At 42.0% G+C, this 17,988-nt stretch overlaps 1 protein-coding gene across 3 annotated transcripts in view; it reads left to right on the top strand.

The window, feature by feature from the left end:
* NTRK2 (neurotrophic receptor tyrosine kinase 2) overlaps nucleotides 1–17,988 on the top strand; it is a 325,605-nt gene that overhangs the window by 37,570 nt on the left and 270,047 nt on the right. For all 3 annotated transcript variants that reach the window (XM_032307203.1, XM_032307205.1, XM_032307206.1), the window contains exons 6-8: nucleotides 8,769–8,905; nucleotides 9,426–9,558; nucleotides 12,160–12,465. In XM_032307203.1, coding sequence (XP_032163094.1) covers nucleotides 8,769–8,905; nucleotides 9,426–9,558; nucleotides 12,160–12,465 — 576 coding nt within the window. The remainder of the gene's footprint in view (nucleotides 1–8,768; nucleotides 8,906–9,425; nucleotides 9,559–12,159; nucleotides 12,466–17,988) is intronic.

Genomic DNA, 17,988 nt, shown 5'->3' with positions numbered 1-17,988 from the left:
TTTGAAGGTTATTAATTATGTTTCTGTGTTTTGGGAAATATAGGATACTCAAATATTCACCACTCATATTAAAACATATTTTTCTTTTAAGTATCTAGAGGTGACTCCCAGCAAGAGAAGAAGGGAGAGTTTTATTTCCTTTTACTTTCTCTTCCCATCCCTCAGATTGTTGTCAACTAGGATTTTATTTGTAGGTTGTTACTTGACTATTTTGAAGATTTACCATTTCTTTGTATGTATCATTAACTTTTGTATCCTACTGCCATTTGGAGTGGCTTTTCTTTTTGCTGGTGTGTATCCTCTAATATTTCTCTCAGAGAAGCTAAGAAGCATAAAATCTTCACGTTCTCGCCTGGTGGAAAATCAGATTGTGTTTGTTCTTCTCAGTGGAATTGGCCGAATATGAAACCCTAGACTCGAAAGAATTCCTTTTAGACCTTTACAGATACTGTATCATGTTCTTGTATTCAGTGTCGCTGATGAGAGGTTGAGGCCAGTCTTATGCTTGCTCCTTGACAGGGAACCTATGCTTTTCTTTTCCTTCTAGAAGCTTTAAAAAGTTTCTCCTTTTTCAAGTTATTCTAAAATTTTTACCACAACATACTTAAGGGTGTGTGTGTGTGTGTGTGTGTGTGTGTGTGTGTGTTTAAAAATTTATTGTTTGACATGCAGCTTACTCTTTCAGGGTTTTTGTCCTAGTTCTGGAAGAGTTTTCTAATTTATGGAGATGGTTGTTTACACTTACAGCTCTACCCACCGTACCCCTCAGCCTCAGTAACTCTTTCCATCTGCTTGTCATTTTGTGCTGTGTTACGGGGAAATGGCTTGACTCACTCCTTTGGCCTTCACCCGTTTTTGCAGATACAGAATTTTTCTCAGTTTCTAATTTCTGCAATCTCTACTGACTTTTTTTTGTGTGGTTTTTTTTTTTTTTTTGTTGTTGTTGTTTTTGTTTTTGTTTTTTTTGTAACTGAAACACCTTTTCCCATGTTGGAGTTCATCTTATCTCTAGGGTGTCACCAGCACCTAGCACTACTGATTTTTTCTAGTAAGTTTCCCGTACTTGTTGCTTCTTGTTGGATGTTGTGTCCACAATGAGTGGGTAGGGACAGTTTGGGGACACACTATTGTGTGTGTCCTGAACCAGTGGCCCTGTGGCTCAGCCAAGGCACTCTGTCTTGCCGTCTGCCCCGTCATTCTTGGGTCAGCCTAGAGCCTCCCTATTTTGTGTAGGGAATACTTATGTGCCCCTTTGGGGCTGGGCTCATTTTCTTTCATCACACTGTCTTGCTTTCTTTTGTTCAGGGGTTTCTCACGGTGTCTTATCCACTAGCAGCATGCCGTCTCATTTTCCAACATGGTTCTGGAGTTTTCAGAAATTTTCTAGAGATTAGAGATCAGAAGGGGACGCTTCGGTTTGGAGCTTAGTCTTATATTACTTTTCTTCATCACGTTTTCCCAGTTTGGGCTCTTTAAAGAGAAGTTAGACAAATTGAGCAGTAGATTTATACAAGGTGGTTGGATTTAAATTTTTTCTGAAAGTCCATACTAAAGAAATCAGATAATATGTCACTGTCTTCAACTTAGATGTCTTGTTTAGAGCATGGATTTGTGGTTGGTTGGCTTTTCTTTTAAGTCTTGCCCTTTGCAGACTTAAAATATATCTGTTGTGTTAAATTACATCACGGATTCATGGAACTCATCTTCATTTTTTCTTCTTTTTTTTTGGATGCAACTTGTTAGCTAAGTGTAAGGGTCACTCATCAGAGTATTGTATGGTCTTGTGTGTTTGTTTCGGCATCGTAAACCAACGATTTGCAATAACTATGGTTACTCCCTTAATTTGCAACTGGTAACATCTTAATTTCAATAAGAAAGAGCTACTGAGACTTCATTCATTTATTAGATGGGTTTTCTTTAAAAACTTCTCCTTTTAGTATTTCACCATGTAAGTATTATATGAACAAACTCTTTACATTTTATAAACAAAAATACATCCTCCATGGTATCAACGTATCCCTTGAATGTAATAGGCTTTGATTAGTGTTTGCTGAATTCACCAATTAATAAATGCATGAACCACGGATGTTGTAGTAATGATCGCATTGGACCAGATTTTTATATAGTGGTGCAGATATTTCAGTTACAATAACTTAAAGATTTATATTATTCTAGCTAAATTATAATTTACATAAATTATAATTATTCCAAATATTAACATTTTGTCATTCCCTCTGAAATTTCTGTCATCATCCCATTTTGAAAGAGTCTCACGTTCCTCCTGCCCTTAGTGATCAAGGGAACATGGTAGGTGGGGCTGGGAAGTTTAATGGCCATGTTACCATTAGCAGCATGGTCAGAATGTCTCACAGTATTTTTCTAGCAGCCCCTCCTGGCGTGAATTACTGTAAATTTATTCATGCTGGGAAACATGTTGTGGTCTGTTTCTCCACAAGGTCCTTTTTAACTTTAGAAAAACTGTATTAATTGCAAGGCAACAAAACACATTCTTCTAAAATTTCCACAGTAATTTGAAAAAAGAGTCGCTAGGCACACTGGTTCTGAAGACAGAGATCAAATCACCCAAGTTCTAAAGAAAGGTTCTTTCACCAAGTTTGTTGTGCTGATCTAATACAAGAACGCGTCTGCCACTTTGATTGATCTTCAGCATTTAGTTTTGCAATCATTTCCCCTCACTAAATGAGATTATTAAAGAACAGGATATTTTATACTTGAAACTTTTTTTTATCCTATAATTAGGATTTAAATCTCCAGAAGAGAGTTTCTTCAGGAGGTGTTAATAGTGGCTGAGATATTCTGTTATAAGTAGACGGCAAATGCATGTAAGAAAGGCATATTCCTCTGGGTCATTATCAAAACAATCTCTCAACCCATTTTACTAGTAACTGGTTACCGTAGAACATGCTAGTCCCACAGTGAATATAAGGTGGTAATTCACTTGATGCTTGGACTGTACGGCTACTATAGAAAACTCCCTTAATGGTCCCACGAGTTGAAATCAGTCCTGCCTTTGGTTTCCTTGTTATTTATAACAACAATTCCAATTTTCCACTTCCCCAATCCTAAGACTTTCAGTGTAGAGGTTCCTTAAGACCCATCAACAAAATATTATTTATGATGGGAGAGGTCAGTTCACAGGTGCCCGGGAAAAGGCTGGTTCCTTGAGGTAAATTGGTTTTCCTGATTTCTTTTTAAGATTTGCTTTTGGTTGTTACGCTGTGGTTTGTAGTACCTGTCTACTTAGCATGTTTGTACATAGTCCTTCTTTGTTTCAAACCAGGAAACCAGACTGATTGCAATTCTGCTTTGGTAGAGCTTATGGAAGATTTGGGGGAAATACTATGTCGGTACTCTGGAAGTTAGATTGGTATAACATATTAATTTCTTACCACCTTAGCTGGATTGACTTGTTGTTTCTTCTCTGAAAAACAAAAACAAAAACAAAAAACAAAAAACAAAAAATAAAAACAAAACAAAACCCCCCCAAACAAACAAACAAACAAAAAACCAAACCAAAAAAACATGTACGAAGTCTAGTTTGCCAGGTTGCTTTGCTTTTACTGGGGATCAGGTTCTGTTTCCTAAAACACAGCAAGCCACACAGTGGACCATTGTTTTCCTTTGTCTTTTTAGAATGGCAAATAAAGCTGTTTTTTCCAAACCTGTCAGCCACTGACACAGTTTTTGTGTTTAGAAGTTTCCTGGTTGCTTTCACTGTAATGACATGGTTCACACAAGTATAGAAGCACAATTTCCAATCTGGGCTTGGAAAGTCACTTTGCTAATTTTCTGTCATTTTTGTAACTGGGTGTAAAGCAGCTACTTCTAAATAGGTCAGGCTCGTTCTGGCTTCTTTCCTGGTAGTGAAATATATATGTTTTAAGAGACAGAGAAATTGGAAGATATGCCAAAAGGAGAGAACATGAGAGGAGAGGAGAGAGTAGACAAAAATCATAATTTATTTGAATATTTTACATACAGAATGATGACCAAACACAAAATGAACAGAGCTTAAACAAGATTGTTTAAAACAAGATGAGAAAGAACATAGTCCCTACTTAGAAGTGGAAAATAAAACCCAGTCCTGACCCCTTTCACTCACTGCAAAGCTGAGTTAATAACTCAAAATGATTAGAGGTTAGTTTTCCTCAATGATTAGAAAGTGAGACCCTGCCTACTTTTGTTTGTGGGGATAGATTGACTGAATTTATTTTTACCTACATATTGTGCTAATAATGAGCGTTTCTTGTCCCTTTGGAATGGTGATAAAGGAAAGGAGAGAACCTGCATATTTTAAATTAGTGATCCTTAGACATAGTCAGCTGTCCGGAAGTGTGTGCTCATGGAAGGGAGCAGAGGCAGGGCGGAGCCCAGTAAAGGAGGCAGCCAATCCATGTGTTGTTGGTAAGGCCTTGGATAGAAAGAGGAGGGTCAAGCCCAGTTCCCGCTCGTTAGCTGTTTAGTTGTGGTACTTGATAAACCTTAACTTTGTCTGGAAATACTAATGACACCTACTTGCAAGAGTCTTTAGGATGCCAAATAACCTAATATCTAGAATATTGCAGATGAGGTCTAGCGCATATTAAGTACTCAATAAACATGAGTTATTAATGTTATTCATACCATTGATATGAATATGTATCCTTAAATATATTTTACATCTAGATTTAAATACATGTGTCTCTTTTAGTTCGCCAGGTTACTTCAAATAAAAATAACAAAGCCACAACAGGATACCACAGAGAAAGGGTTTACTCAAAACAGCTGGGGGAATATAAGATCCATGGAAGTGAACCGATTCATTTGGAGCAGGACTTCTGGAAGCTTTTTCATATGTAATGTGCATAGTAAACATCCAGAGTTATGGAAGTTACTATAGGCTCTTAATTTTTTGAATCTTACATTCTCACCGCCCACCCCCACTCCCCCAACACAGAGTGTGTCAAAGAGTCTGAGTTCCACAGAACACACTTTGGGGAAAGTTCCGTGGATGAGCTGATTGCTTGGGCCCCTGCTGAGTTTAAGAATAATGGTCATAGACCCCAAAACCTAGTGAGCAATTGTCCACCTCAACACCCGTCGTCTAACCCTTGCCAACTCAAAGTGTGGTCTGTGGAACAGGGAGTTTGCTCCATGGGTTGGGCTGCAATGCAGACCTACTGGAAAGAAGCAGTGTTTCTAATCAGATCTGCTGGTGAGTCACACGCACATTACAGTTTGGGAAGCCCTGGTCTAAAGGAAGTCAGCCTTTTCTCCACGTGGCTGGTGACTTCCTGCTGAGGTCCGTAGGCTGGTGCATCCTTTCTGAACACATCCGGGTCAAGACACATTGACACAGAGGCGTCTGTGTGGACTCTGGGTCGCTGGTCAACTCTGCTATCCAGGGAGGTTTCTCAGAGTGCAGAGGAAGACCTCTCGGAGGCTTAAATCAGGATCCCATGACAGTAGGGCTGGAAGCTCTTGGAAGCACTGCTGAGCTTTGCTCTGTACTTGTGCCGATTTCAAATCTTATTAAGCCAGGAAGTAGTGCCTGGCAAATGGTTTATCCTGCCTTGGCTGTTCATGCCGCCCAATTCATTTTTATTGTGCTAATTAAACCTCAAGTGATATTTCAAGTACAGATTGTTTTTTCCATTATTGAATCTCTGGCCAGCATATTAATGCTTTAGAATTAACGTGAGTCAGATGCTTACTCATTTGTGGAAGACTTTACATCTAGAAGATCTAGACTTGGCCAATTTTGCAGATTCTTTTGGAGACTGCTGTGACAGGGTGATACAATTCTCTATAAATAAAGGAGACTCATTCTTCCTTCACAAATAGACACGTAATTATTTTCTAAATGAACTAAATTCTTAGTTTTAGATACATGTTAGTATTTATGCTAAAATGGATCTATGCCGTCTGGGAAGGAAGTAGAGTGTAGTAGTGAGGACCTTGAGCTTTTGGTCCGAATCCCCGGTCTATAGGTATGTAGGGAATTTTGGGAGATGTATTAGATTTTTCCAGAACTCATATTCTTTGTTAATTAGATGAGGGCAAACACTTAACTTCATGATGGTTGTAAGGGTTACATGAACCAGTCACTGAAAATACTAGAAAGAAAGGTTCTGGCTCAATGAAAGCCTAGTAAATGATAGTACTATTACTGTAACTAAACAGACATTTTTTAGCATTGTTTATATAAATTTAGGCTTGATGGAAGAGACTACACTAAATTTTCTTGGGGAAATAGAGATTATGGCATAGCATTCTCTCTTGAGAATCTCTCTTTAAAATTTTTTTTTCTGCTCAGAATTTCCAAACTATTATATGCATTTATAGGAAGTAGGAAATTCATCCCATAGTTTGTATTCAAGGTGCCAAGAGGGATATGTCCACGATCTGTTGGTGGAGGAGGTCATACCCTGAGGACAAGCACCAGGGAAGGCCCTGGCTCTGTGATCCCTCCACAATCAGCAGATAAATCTCTAAGCACAAGGAAATGGCAGAGGAGTCAACAGGATGCAAATGGTTGCAAGCTGGAAAGCAGACAGACGGATAGAAACTGAGCTGACGGTTGAGAATGCTGGTTACCAGGTTGGCAGAGGGCAAAGGCAAGAGGAAATTGCTTTGGGATGCAGGCTACCAGGCTCAGGAAGAAGCAGGCTTGCAGGCAGCACCCATCCCAAGAGAGTGGGTCAAGTCCCAGATGGAGCCGTTAGTCCCATTTTTACTCCATACAATCCAGGTGACTGCACCCCTCCCTCCTCAGCAGAAAACTGAAGGTTTATTCTCTGAAGAGTATCAAGTCAGTATTATGAGGAACTCCAGAAAGAGCTGAGGCTGTGAGAACCATAGAAGGATGGATTTACATACCAAATATGGATATTTCCGTCCTAATTCCTCTTCCGGGTAGGACACTGGAAGAGCATTATCTGAATAATCTGACCAGACTCTGTCCCAAAATGACCGAACGATATCGACATCAGGAGGTACCCAGGAAAAAAGGCTAAGAATATGGCCCTACCAGGAAACCCACCGTTAAATGCACAACGCTTCTAGTGCCTTGTTCTTAAAGATGTCTGAACAGCCAGTGATGCCCACTGTTTGAGAAAAGCTTATAACAAGAGACAAATAACCAAACAAAAAGATGAAGGAAAACAAGTTGCCAGAAACAATGTTGATGTGGAGAGAAGAAAAGTTCAAAAGGAAATGAGTAAGATCTCAAAGAGATCAGGCCATGTTGCACCCAGGAGACAAAAACAGAGTCCTATACAAATAGAACCTCCAGGAACAAAAGAAAAGCCTTGGAAGCTAAAATATGACAGATTGAAAACCTCTGAGTATGAAACTCAGAGTCTTAGGGGGCATTTTTGAAACCCTGTGAAAGATAGAACACAGTTTTCTGTGGGTTGCTGACAGGAAAGATTCTGAAAAGTCTTGATGGCCACTGAAAGCCAGGTCTGGTTGGGAAGTCCTCTGTCGATGGTGGGGACACCGTGAGACAGACCCCTGGGACAGTCTCGTTCCAGGCTGGTTTTGGTCATAAAGAAGAATGACTTGGTCAGGAAAGACTGTGTGGTGGGAGAGGAGTTTATATACAGTTCTGTGGAGACAGTGGGTCAGGGAGCCCTAGGTGGGTGCTTTATTGCAGTTAATGAGTATTGAAGATGAATTGCCTTTTCTGACCTCCGGGTTGCTCCTGAGTTCATGAGGCATTGTAGGTGTAGGGGACACAACTGTAGGGTGAATGCAGCCCCTAGCAGTTTCTGATACCAAGTGAGGGACTAGCTAGACAGGTAGGACCTGGCATACGGTTATTACGCTCTCTGGGACATACCTTCATACAGAAAATACTGTGAGTCCCATGTGAGTTAAAGCAGTGTAACCACCCAATAGGTGTGATAGTTTAAGGAAGTGGTAATGGCATCAATAAAGCTTTTGAAATGTGGGAGTATAGATCCATGTGACTCTTTAAAAAAATCATACTGGAAATTTTACTATAACCCATTTTTCCCTTAATATTGAACTATGACTCATATAGCTTTGGGGCATTCTGATATTTTAATGGTCCAGCTTCATGTGTGAAGAATGCTTTAATACTTTAATTCTTCAGTGTGAAGAATGCATTTTCTTGGGGCACCTCAGTCGGTTAAGCATCCCACTCTTGGTTTGAGCTTGGGTCATGATCTCAGGGTCCTGAGATTGAGCCCCGCGTTGGACTCTGCACTGGGGCTGGAGTGCCTTCCAGAGTCTTTCTCTCCCTCTCCCTGTGCCCCTCCCTCCCTCTAAAAACAAATACACCCCCCCCCCAAAGCTACATTCTCTTCTGTAATCTGACTGTCTCAAAATGTAGGACTGATGGTGGGGTCATCTTTATGAGTCACTTAGCATAAAAAATGGATTTATGTAAAAACATGGATGCAACAAAGGGAAAAATGAGGAGAACAACAAGACAAGATGGTCTACAGATACCAAATTATGTTTTATAAACTACATTTTTTAATAGTAAAAAGTTATGCTGCAATAACACTTTTAAACAAAGTGCAAAATTTGTTTTCAAATCTCATAACTGCACATTTTTGGTGCACCTTAAACCTGTAAAGCTTACCAACCCAGCACTTTTTCAGATCAACATAAATCTGTCTCGGAAAGTAAATAATTACTGATTCTAAAGCATGAAGAGTTTCTGATTTTTTGCTATTACTTTGACAGTGCATCAGATGATTCATATATGTCTCCACTTGACTTTTCTTGTTCCACAGGTTTGCCATCAGCAAATTTGGCCGCACCTAACCTCACTGTGGAGGAGGGAAAGTCTATCACATTATCTTGTAGCGTTGAAGGCGATCCAGTCCCGAATTTGTACTGGGATGTCGGTAATCTGGTTTCCAAACATATGGTAAGGCTTTTGTTTGGCTCTGGGTTCCTAGAGAGATGAGAGTGTCTCAGAACTTAGATTGGATTCATCGAGTGATGATCCCTTAATATTTTATAGGACCATACAGAGAAATTTATGATGAGTTTTCGATGTACGTTTACTTTCTGTTCATTCTTGTAATTAACAAAGAGGAGTGCAGGTTTGCATTTGAGTTGTGTATATCCAGTAGATTGGAGTCTCTGGGTCTCTAGTGAGCTTCTTGTGTCCTTGTGAGCAAGGTAAGGGGTGTTCCTTGTGGTCTTTTCCCTTGGAGAGAGGTAGATAGGAATCCAAGGATTAAAGAAACTTTGCTCATTGAACAGTTATACTCTGGAGAAATAGAATAGCTCTGGATTTACACTTCTGCCCGGCCCCAGTTCAGGCCAGAAACCTTTTCTAATGGTGTATATTTTTTTCTTTAGGTAGGGGGAGAAACCCCAAGTCTTATCACTTTGGGATCAGCCCTAATAAGGATTGTTTTTGTCTGTTAATTCATTTGTAGAATGAAACAAGCCACATGCAGGGCTCCTTAAGGATAACTAACATTTCATCTGATGACAGTGGAAAGCAGATCTCCTGTGTGGCAGAAAATCTTGTAGGAGAAGACCAAGATTCTGTGAACCTCACTGTACATTGTACGTAATCAGAGGGGCATATGTTTTTAATAGCCTATGATCGTGGACACACATGCCTTTGTCACTGGGGCCCTCTGGGTGCTGCTTAAGTGTCAAAAAAAAAGTGTGTGCAGTGTTTTGTGTGTATTTTTTTTAAAGAAATATCAGTGTTCTATTTCTGCAAATCTCTCTTACACATGCATGTCTTTCTTTTAAGCTGGTTTTTTTTTTTTAATCTTAAGTTTATCCTCTTGTGTCTTCCCCTGTATTTTTTTTTTTTTTGAGAGAATGTATTTTGAGCTGGTTATCCTCCTCTTGTTAATCAGTTTTCGTTTATGTTCTGATACACCAGTTTCTAAAATCTTGTTCTCTATAAAAACAATATGAAGATTTAAATTTATGTCACCTAAAGCACAGTCTATTCCCGAACACCCGAGTGTGCTGTTGATGCGATAAAACCTCATTAGCTTGACATCAAGTTTTTGTGGGCAGGTTGGCGGAGTCCTGCCTAAATGACTAAAAATTATTATTACCTGCAGAAAACGTTTATTATGATGGGTTTACATTTCTGTATACATTCAAACTAAGATACGGGCCATTATGTTTCTTCAGTATGTGCATTATTTTCCAGTATTAAAAATCATCCACACTTATCTTAACATTCCAGATTGTAGCGTTTCGTGTGAACATGTACTCCAGTAAAAAATCACATATATTTTGCACATCGTTCCAAATTCTGAGCTAATCTGGTATAAAGTCATGAGGTTTTACTGTGTCTGGGTCAGGATTTGGATGAGAAAACCACAAGTGGGCACGTGTGTATGTACGAATACACATTACGCACATGCAGACACATGGATACGCTGGCTAGTGTTCACCCACGGCACAAATTCCATATGTGATTGTTGGGGTGCATGACTGCAGTCACCAACCATAACCCTTTGTCACTGTCAGCACAACCTCTGTGCCCAGTAGGTACTGGACTTATAATTTCTCATCATTTTGACCCACCCAGATGCCTGAAATCAATGTTATCCCCAAACACATGCAACCAGCTTCCGACTTTATGTCTTTAAGTCAACAATTCACCAAAAGCTCTTTTGAGCATGGTAGAAGGAATAAATGGGTCCTGGGCATGGGGGCCTGGGCTGGTGGGAGGAAGGTAAGTGTTTTCCCTACCCTGCTGCGGTCCTTGTATTTGTAACACAGACCTACAAATCAGGACACTCACATTCAAAATTTCCTCTTGTAATATCTATGGTGGTCACCATGGTCTGAGCAGTTGACCTTATCTATCAAAATCTAGATCAAGAATAAAAGGAATAAATGGTGAAGAATTTTAACAACTGCGACAGCTTTGGTAGTGCCTCTGGCCAAAGTGTTAGCAGGCTGTAATTCCCCTCCTTGTGTGATGAACACATACCACAAGAAGCAGGGTCAAGAGGGAAGGGCTTCTGGGTTGGACATCAGGAGACCAGGATCCCTGTTCCAGATCTGTCTCGCTCGCTAAACTTGACCAAGTCCTTTAACCTCACTGGACTTGGGTTTCCTGACCTGAGAAAAGATGCTATGAGGTCTCTGGAGGTATTTTCCAGTCCTCAGTTGTATTATTATCAAAGTCAGACCACATTAAAATAAACAACTATGAGGGACTTTAAATACCTTTCCTCAGGATAAGTACTCTGTTTAAAGATGTTACTTGAAGGTTTTATTTCCCCAAAGGATAGAGTGCTTTAAAGTTAAAGTAATCTCTAGTTTGTTTGTCTAAGTTTGGATAGAACCCCAGACATTTAGAAAGGATCAAAACATTGGCTTCTGAAATCTAGCAAAAATGGAGTGTGCTGTAATGAAATGTGATGCTTTTTTTTTTTTAAAGGGATTTATTTGTTTGAGAGAGAGAGAGAGAAAACAAGCAGGGGGAGGGGTGGAGGGTGAGAGAGAGAATCTTCAGCAGACTCCCCACCGAGTGCAGGGCCTAAGTGGGACTTGATCTCACAACTCTGAGATCATGACTTGAGAGCCACCCAGGCACCTTTAAAGAGCATTTACTATTGGCAATCAGCAAAAAGTACCAATTAATCATACTTTATAATCAGTTTGCATTGGTAGGAGCATTCATAGCCTTAGTCAATTCGATCTGTTCTCTATAAGTGATGTCAGATTCAGGCTTCCGGCAAGATTTCCAAGGTCATTTTTGTCCGTATTTGTGTTGTTTAGTGAAGGACCATAAAAAACAGTGCCCCTCAGCGTTTTGGTGACAAATCTACATAAGATCAAGGCGTATTTATTCGAAACCAAAGTTGACTTCAAATGAACCCTTTTCTGCTGTCAGAAATCTCCATGATCTATTTGGAGCTGGTTCTCACACTGAATAGATTTGAAAAATGACTATGATTCATGGGTCTTAAGTATAGGGAAAGGAGTCTCTTTGAAGCTCTCTGTAGGGAGTTCAATCAGCCTTGATGATGATTCAAAATATTGATAGATTCCAGAGTTGCCGGTCCTGTATTTTCTTAAACCAAAGGGTCCTTGAATAAAATCCCCTATTGATGACACAGAAATCTGGAGATGGGGAGAATTCTGAGCGTTCTGGTGCTATTAACTCTCTCTTTTTCAATTTAGTTGCTCCAACTATCACATTTCTCGAATCTCCAACCTCAGACCACCACTGGTGCATTCCATTCACTGTGAAAGGCAACCCCAAACCAGCGCTTCAGTGGTTCTATAACGGGGCCATATTGAATGAGTCCAAATACATCTGTACTAAAATCCATGTTACCAATCATACGGAGTACCATGGCTGCCTCCAGCTGGATAATCCCACTCACATGAACAATGGGGACTACAAGTTAGTAGCCAAGAATGAGTACGGGAAGGATGAGAAACAGATTTCTGCTCACTTCATGGGCTGGCCTGGAATTGATGACGGTGAGTACCTGGCGCTTCAGCACGGGGTGGGGGGAGTGGGAGGGGGGATGATCGGTCATGTCACCAACTGTTGACAAAATGGTGCTTACAGTAAACCACTCCCAGACCCAGTGGCTTAAAACATCAGTATTTAGTCTTGCTTATGGGTCAGAGGGGCTGTTTTGTTCCGTGTGTCTTTGTTCTGGGGTATAGGTGAAGAAGCTCCATAAGAGACCTGCTTCATAGTAGCTAGTGTAGATGGCAAGCAAGCAACTAGAAATAGGCTTGGCATCTCGGGGACTAGCTTCGGTACTGGTACATGGTCTCTTCAGGCTGCATACCACCAGCCAATGGAAGCCATAGGGCCAAAGCCAAGGCCAAGGACAGGGACTCATACTCCCAAGGAGGTGATGGGAGGATGAATCATTTTGAACAATAGTCAGATGCACCCATTATTTCTATCTCAAGTCTTACCAAATGAGGTTTTGTACCCCAAATGGCAAAACCCATGCAAAACTGTGGGCAGGTGAACCATATCTGGTCAACTCATGAACTGGTGAGGATGTGTTTCCTAGCCCCATATCCGTTTGGAATTCAGGATCCTGCCCTCCCACCATGGGTGAGAAACCAGGGTCCTGGAATGCGTGGCTTACCCGGGTCGAGTGCAGAGGTTCTTTTATCGGAGCCCGAGTTGTGTTTCTAGGCGCGGTAAGTGCTTCCCTCTGACTGATGGTTTGGACTGGGCGAAGGATGGCTGGCCATCAGGAGTCCATTTCGTGGCCAGCAGGAGAATTCCAGTGTGAGTCACAGTTATGGCAGGGACAACTGTCGTGCCTTTACCTGCTTCAGATACTGTGGCTTGGCGAGTGTTCTTACTTGTTGGATCTTGTTGCCCGAGTAACTGATAACACTGTGGAGGCTGAGGCCTATTTGGACTTTGGGACCTGGACCTGAGTAGAATTCGCTGTAACAACGCTGAGTTAATCACAGTCGCACAAAGATGGCTTGGCGGAGGAAAGGGAAGATGGAAACTTAGAGGCCAGGGAGGCAGGGGCTGTGTGGGCAGTGTGAACTTGGGGGCTCGACGGGCAGCCCCACGGGCAGAGATGATGCTTGAGAAGCCACCTGTAGCCACCAGTTTATTCCATTACACAATAAACCTCTCCATTACCCTGGTGTTTATTAAATAGCTTTTTAAATGCACAAGCTTCCTTAGCATGTTCAAAGTGTTGTTTGAATTATGCAAATGTGATTTACAAACAGCCTTTCAGGAGCACATAAAGCAAGCTATGTTTGGACACCTTACCCAGACTACCCTTGGCGGTTGTTTTCTGTGCCATTAAATCTTCCTCTTCATTGAGAGTTTAGCTGCTTGGCCCCATTTGCTGTAGTAAATCTCTAGATCACTGTGTTTTTTCCTGCATGTTTGGGGGAGTAGAGCCTTAGAGTAAAATCCACAGACTCTGCCTGGGGACAGCCGCGTTATGTATGTTTTTAAATAAATGTTCTATTTATGAATGATTTTAGATGTACCAGACAGTTGCAAAGACAGCACGGGGTCCCCAGACACCCCTCATCCAGTTGTCACTGTTGGGAGCGTCTCACATTACTGCGGTGGCCTTTGTCAAAAGGAAGAAACTGACATGGGCACATGACTATTAACTAAACTTCAGACTTTATTTGAATTTTGCCAGCAGTTGCCTTTTGAAACTGTTGGAGGTGAACTTGATTCAGGGTGAGGGTCTGGCATCGGAAGGTTCTAGAAGTGGTTTGTGCGCTTTGATTGATGCTCGGTCCTGCCAGGGTAAAGCTGCTGGCTTCTATTTAACACAGGACGTTGATGTATTTTCTTTTGAACATTTCTGTGTGGTGCCAATATTTGGTAGCGCTCCACTCCTCTTACCTATGTGGCCTCATTTTTATTGATTGCTTTTGTTAGTTTTAACTTAGCTAATGATAGGAAAGCATTGATTTCTGGTGTAAGAATCACCTGAAGTCACTCATGTATTCCCTTTAAAGGAAATAATCATCTACCAAAAGATAAAAGTCAAGGCTAATGTTATGAAGATTTTGTTCTTTCCTTCTTGTTTTTATCAAATCTTTGGAATATAAATATCTGCTTTTAGGAAGGACAATTTTTCCCCCTTTAAGTATTTACTCAAGGGCCAGCTATCAGGGAGTAATAAATGAAAGTGGAAATAAAAGAGACTTGGCCTGGGGTGATAGTGGATATAAATGGCCCTCGTGGGCTATAAACCAGTGTGACCAATTAGAGATTGACCTCACTTGGCTTGTGTGATAGAATCTTTGGTATTTATGAGATTTGTAGCCATAGAATACAGATAATGGCCTTTTTAAGAATTGCTTCCTTTCCCTCTTACCCTCCTTTAAAACTAAAGGAAAATAAACAAATAGAAAATATAAATATATATATTTCCCTGCTGGTCTAAAGTTTACAAGTTTAGGATGACAGGTCAAATGTGGTTTTATATTCCTTCAGTATTTCTGTTGTTGTCACATAGTAATTGGTAAGAAGTTTAGCTCTTACAAATCTTTTTGATAAGATGTCTCAGCTACTTTATTTGAAGAGACACTTTTTTTTTTGGATTGCAAGTTTCCTGGCTTGTGAGGAAGCAGGTGGCCTGGGAGGGGTGAAGTGAGTTGCTTTTCCATATGCGGCCAGGAGACTTAAAATGGCGGCTCTGCTCTCTTCAGAACGTGCCTTCACTGTCTATTTGTAGATGTAAAATGAAGAGCGCCTAAAGAAACGAACACAGAAATAAAAGCAAAGAAACAAAGTCCCTCAAATTAAAGTTGGTGAGCTTTCTGGTGAAGAAGATGGACTGGTCAGATGTAGTGATAGCCTTGATGACTTTTCATACCTCATGGTAGGGAAGACACGCTGCTCCTTCCTCCTTGGAGCCGAGAGACCTGGAACCACCACCAGCCAGGTCAAGAGGGCACCATCCGTGGGTATTAAGGCTGTCGGCAGAGATCCCCATACAGTATCTCTCCAGAGAGCCGGGCCCTCGCAGACTCCGACACCAGACCCAGCCAGGGTGCTAATGAGGACGGACAGGTGTGATGAGACCTTTCCATGTCAGCAGGGCCCCAGACACCAAGCCAGTGCCTTCCTATCTGTTAATCACTGGCAAGCTGGCTAGTGACCGAGAAAGGGAGGGGACGCTTTCCCAAACTCTGGACACCAGACTGATCATTTTGGAGCCCATGTTTAGAACTGAACTTGGCTCTGATCAGCTTGGGGTCACATTTAAAGACCAAAACTCAACTGTCCGCTTCCAAACGAAATTTAGGAAACTGTAGCGTTTATCCTTCTAGCACCCTGAGGACTGCAGCTTGTGACCATCAAACTAATTTTATTTCATTGCTGTTTTCCATTGTCCCTGGAACATGTATTCATTAGGAATAATTTTCTCTGGCTTCTGAATGCTAGGATCCTGCTCCTTATCTCCTTATAGTGCATTAGAATCAACTGGGGATTTTTAATGGTTATTTCATTAGTTAGCACACATTTCTAGGGCCCACCTCTAGCAATTCTGATTCACCAGCTCCTGGATGAGGCTTAGATTTTGGCCTTTTCTATTTTTAAGATCCCTGGTGACTCCAGTATGCACCCAAAGGTGAGTGTCCCCAGTCTGGATGAGAGCTCTGACCCAAGTAAGAGTTTTCTGTTCCTTGTTGAAAAACAGACAATCTTTTGGTCACTTTAGGTTCCAGACTAAAAACTCAATTGAAAAATAGCATGTCCTATCTGACTTAGAAACCAGAACTCTGGACTTAACTTAAGGCCCAGTTTCTTCTCCTCTGCCAGTCCAGGCTGTCAAGATGGGGGTGGGGGTCGGAGCTGGCTAAGGAGAATTCAGGCCTTCTGTTGCCCAAGTAGAAGGGAGGGGGCCTGGGCCCGGGTGGCCAGCAAGTGTGCTCGCTGGTGGCTTTGTCTGTTGGGACTTGGGTGTGTTCAATGCTGATTCGAAGACCTTCCTCCTGGACAGCTTTATGGGATCTTGGCAATTCCTCTGTCTGTGGGACCCTCTCCTGCGATTCCCTGACAACAAACAAACGTATCTCCATTCCAGCTGGTGGAAGTATCTCCTTCCTCAACATCCAGGGGCAAGGCTTCTGTTGCAGGGGTCCCTCTGCCCCCTTAAAGGGGCTGGGGTCAGGATGGACTTTCTCTCATGGGGCCTCCTTTTGGTCCACAGGGAGGCCCTGTGGTCCCTCATCCTGACTCCTCTGGGCTTACAGGTTGAACTCAAATGCCATCTGCCTCCCGCCACCATAGATTGTTTTAGCCTCCTTTGGCCAGACGCAGGCACTTGTCCTCAGAGCCTTCCACCTGCAGGGAACTCAGTTTGGGTTCTCAGAGTGCTGTCCTGAGGCCCCATGGCTACGTAGAAACTTCCGTAGAAGTCCCGTATAAGCACTTGCCATCCTCTTTGGGACCTCTGGAAGTCTCAGTGTGAAGCCAAGGTTTCAAAGGACATGGATCCAGTTCTAGCCTAGGCAGGCGCGGAGAATAGCCTTACCAGCGTACCCATTCCTCACCTCCTTTGTGGCCATGAGGAAGAAACTTTGTACCCAAAACCACTTTTCTCTGGGCACTGCTTTGTCTTCCTTATCCAGAAGCTTGTGCATGCCCAGAGAGAAAGACTTCTGGACGCTGCCACTTGACTACACGAACTATCTAGACGTGGAACTCAAGAGAAAACGAAGCACAGTTGGGTTCCTGGAGAGGGTGGGTAAGCTCCTTCTGGTGTCCAGGCTCTTTCTTCTTCCCCTCCCATTCAGAACGGGCTCAAACATATGTCACTGGGGACAAAACATCTCCCGCCCTTACCCCTAACATTTGTCATGGTCATTGACGAAGAGTACCCACCTCTCTCGGTAGCTGGGTGTTTTAAGGTTTGCTTTATGTTTCATTGTAAAGATCCATCCTCTATGCCCACTGTAGCTTTTGGACTTTGGTTGAACCTCTCATGGACTTATAAGTTAGGGCTTCCCAAACTTTAATGAGCGTAACTCTCCTGGACATCTGCTAAAATGCAGGTTCCGATGCCACAGATTTTGGAAGGGGTCTCAGATGCTGCATTTCTGACCAGCTCCTAGCTGATGCAGACGCTGCAGGTCCCAGACCACACTTTGGGGAGTGAAGATAGTTCCCTTCTGCCCTACAGAACCTGGGGGAAGCTGTTGGATGAACTGCATGGACATTCGCCAAGATGGCAGTACTGACTCCTTGAGAATATTGACGAGTAATAATGATAAAAATACAGAATAGTTTATGCACAGAGATGAGCTCTAACAGGGTTTGGCAAAAGGTAGGATGGATTCAATGTGTGGCTTAAGGAGGTTTAGGGAGAGTGGATAAAGTTGAGCCCTAATGGGACACACAGATAGGAAGCATGGGGCTATCCCGAGAGGCTCCAAAAATTCTGCTTAGAAGTCAGAGATAGGACTTACCTGGGGTAACAGTGATCCACTAGGTGGCCGTCATTGACATCTAGTCCTACATCCAGAAAAGCC

Source organism: Mustela erminea, chromosome 12, assembly GCF_009829155.1.
Source record: "Mustela erminea isolate mMusErm1 chromosome 12, mMusErm1.Pri, whole genome shotgun sequence".
Taxonomy (NCBI): domain Eukaryota; kingdom Metazoa; phylum Chordata; class Mammalia; order Carnivora; family Mustelidae; genus Mustela; species Mustela erminea.
Note: the sequence above shows the minus strand (reverse complement) of the source record. Positions and strands in the feature narration are given on the sequence as shown.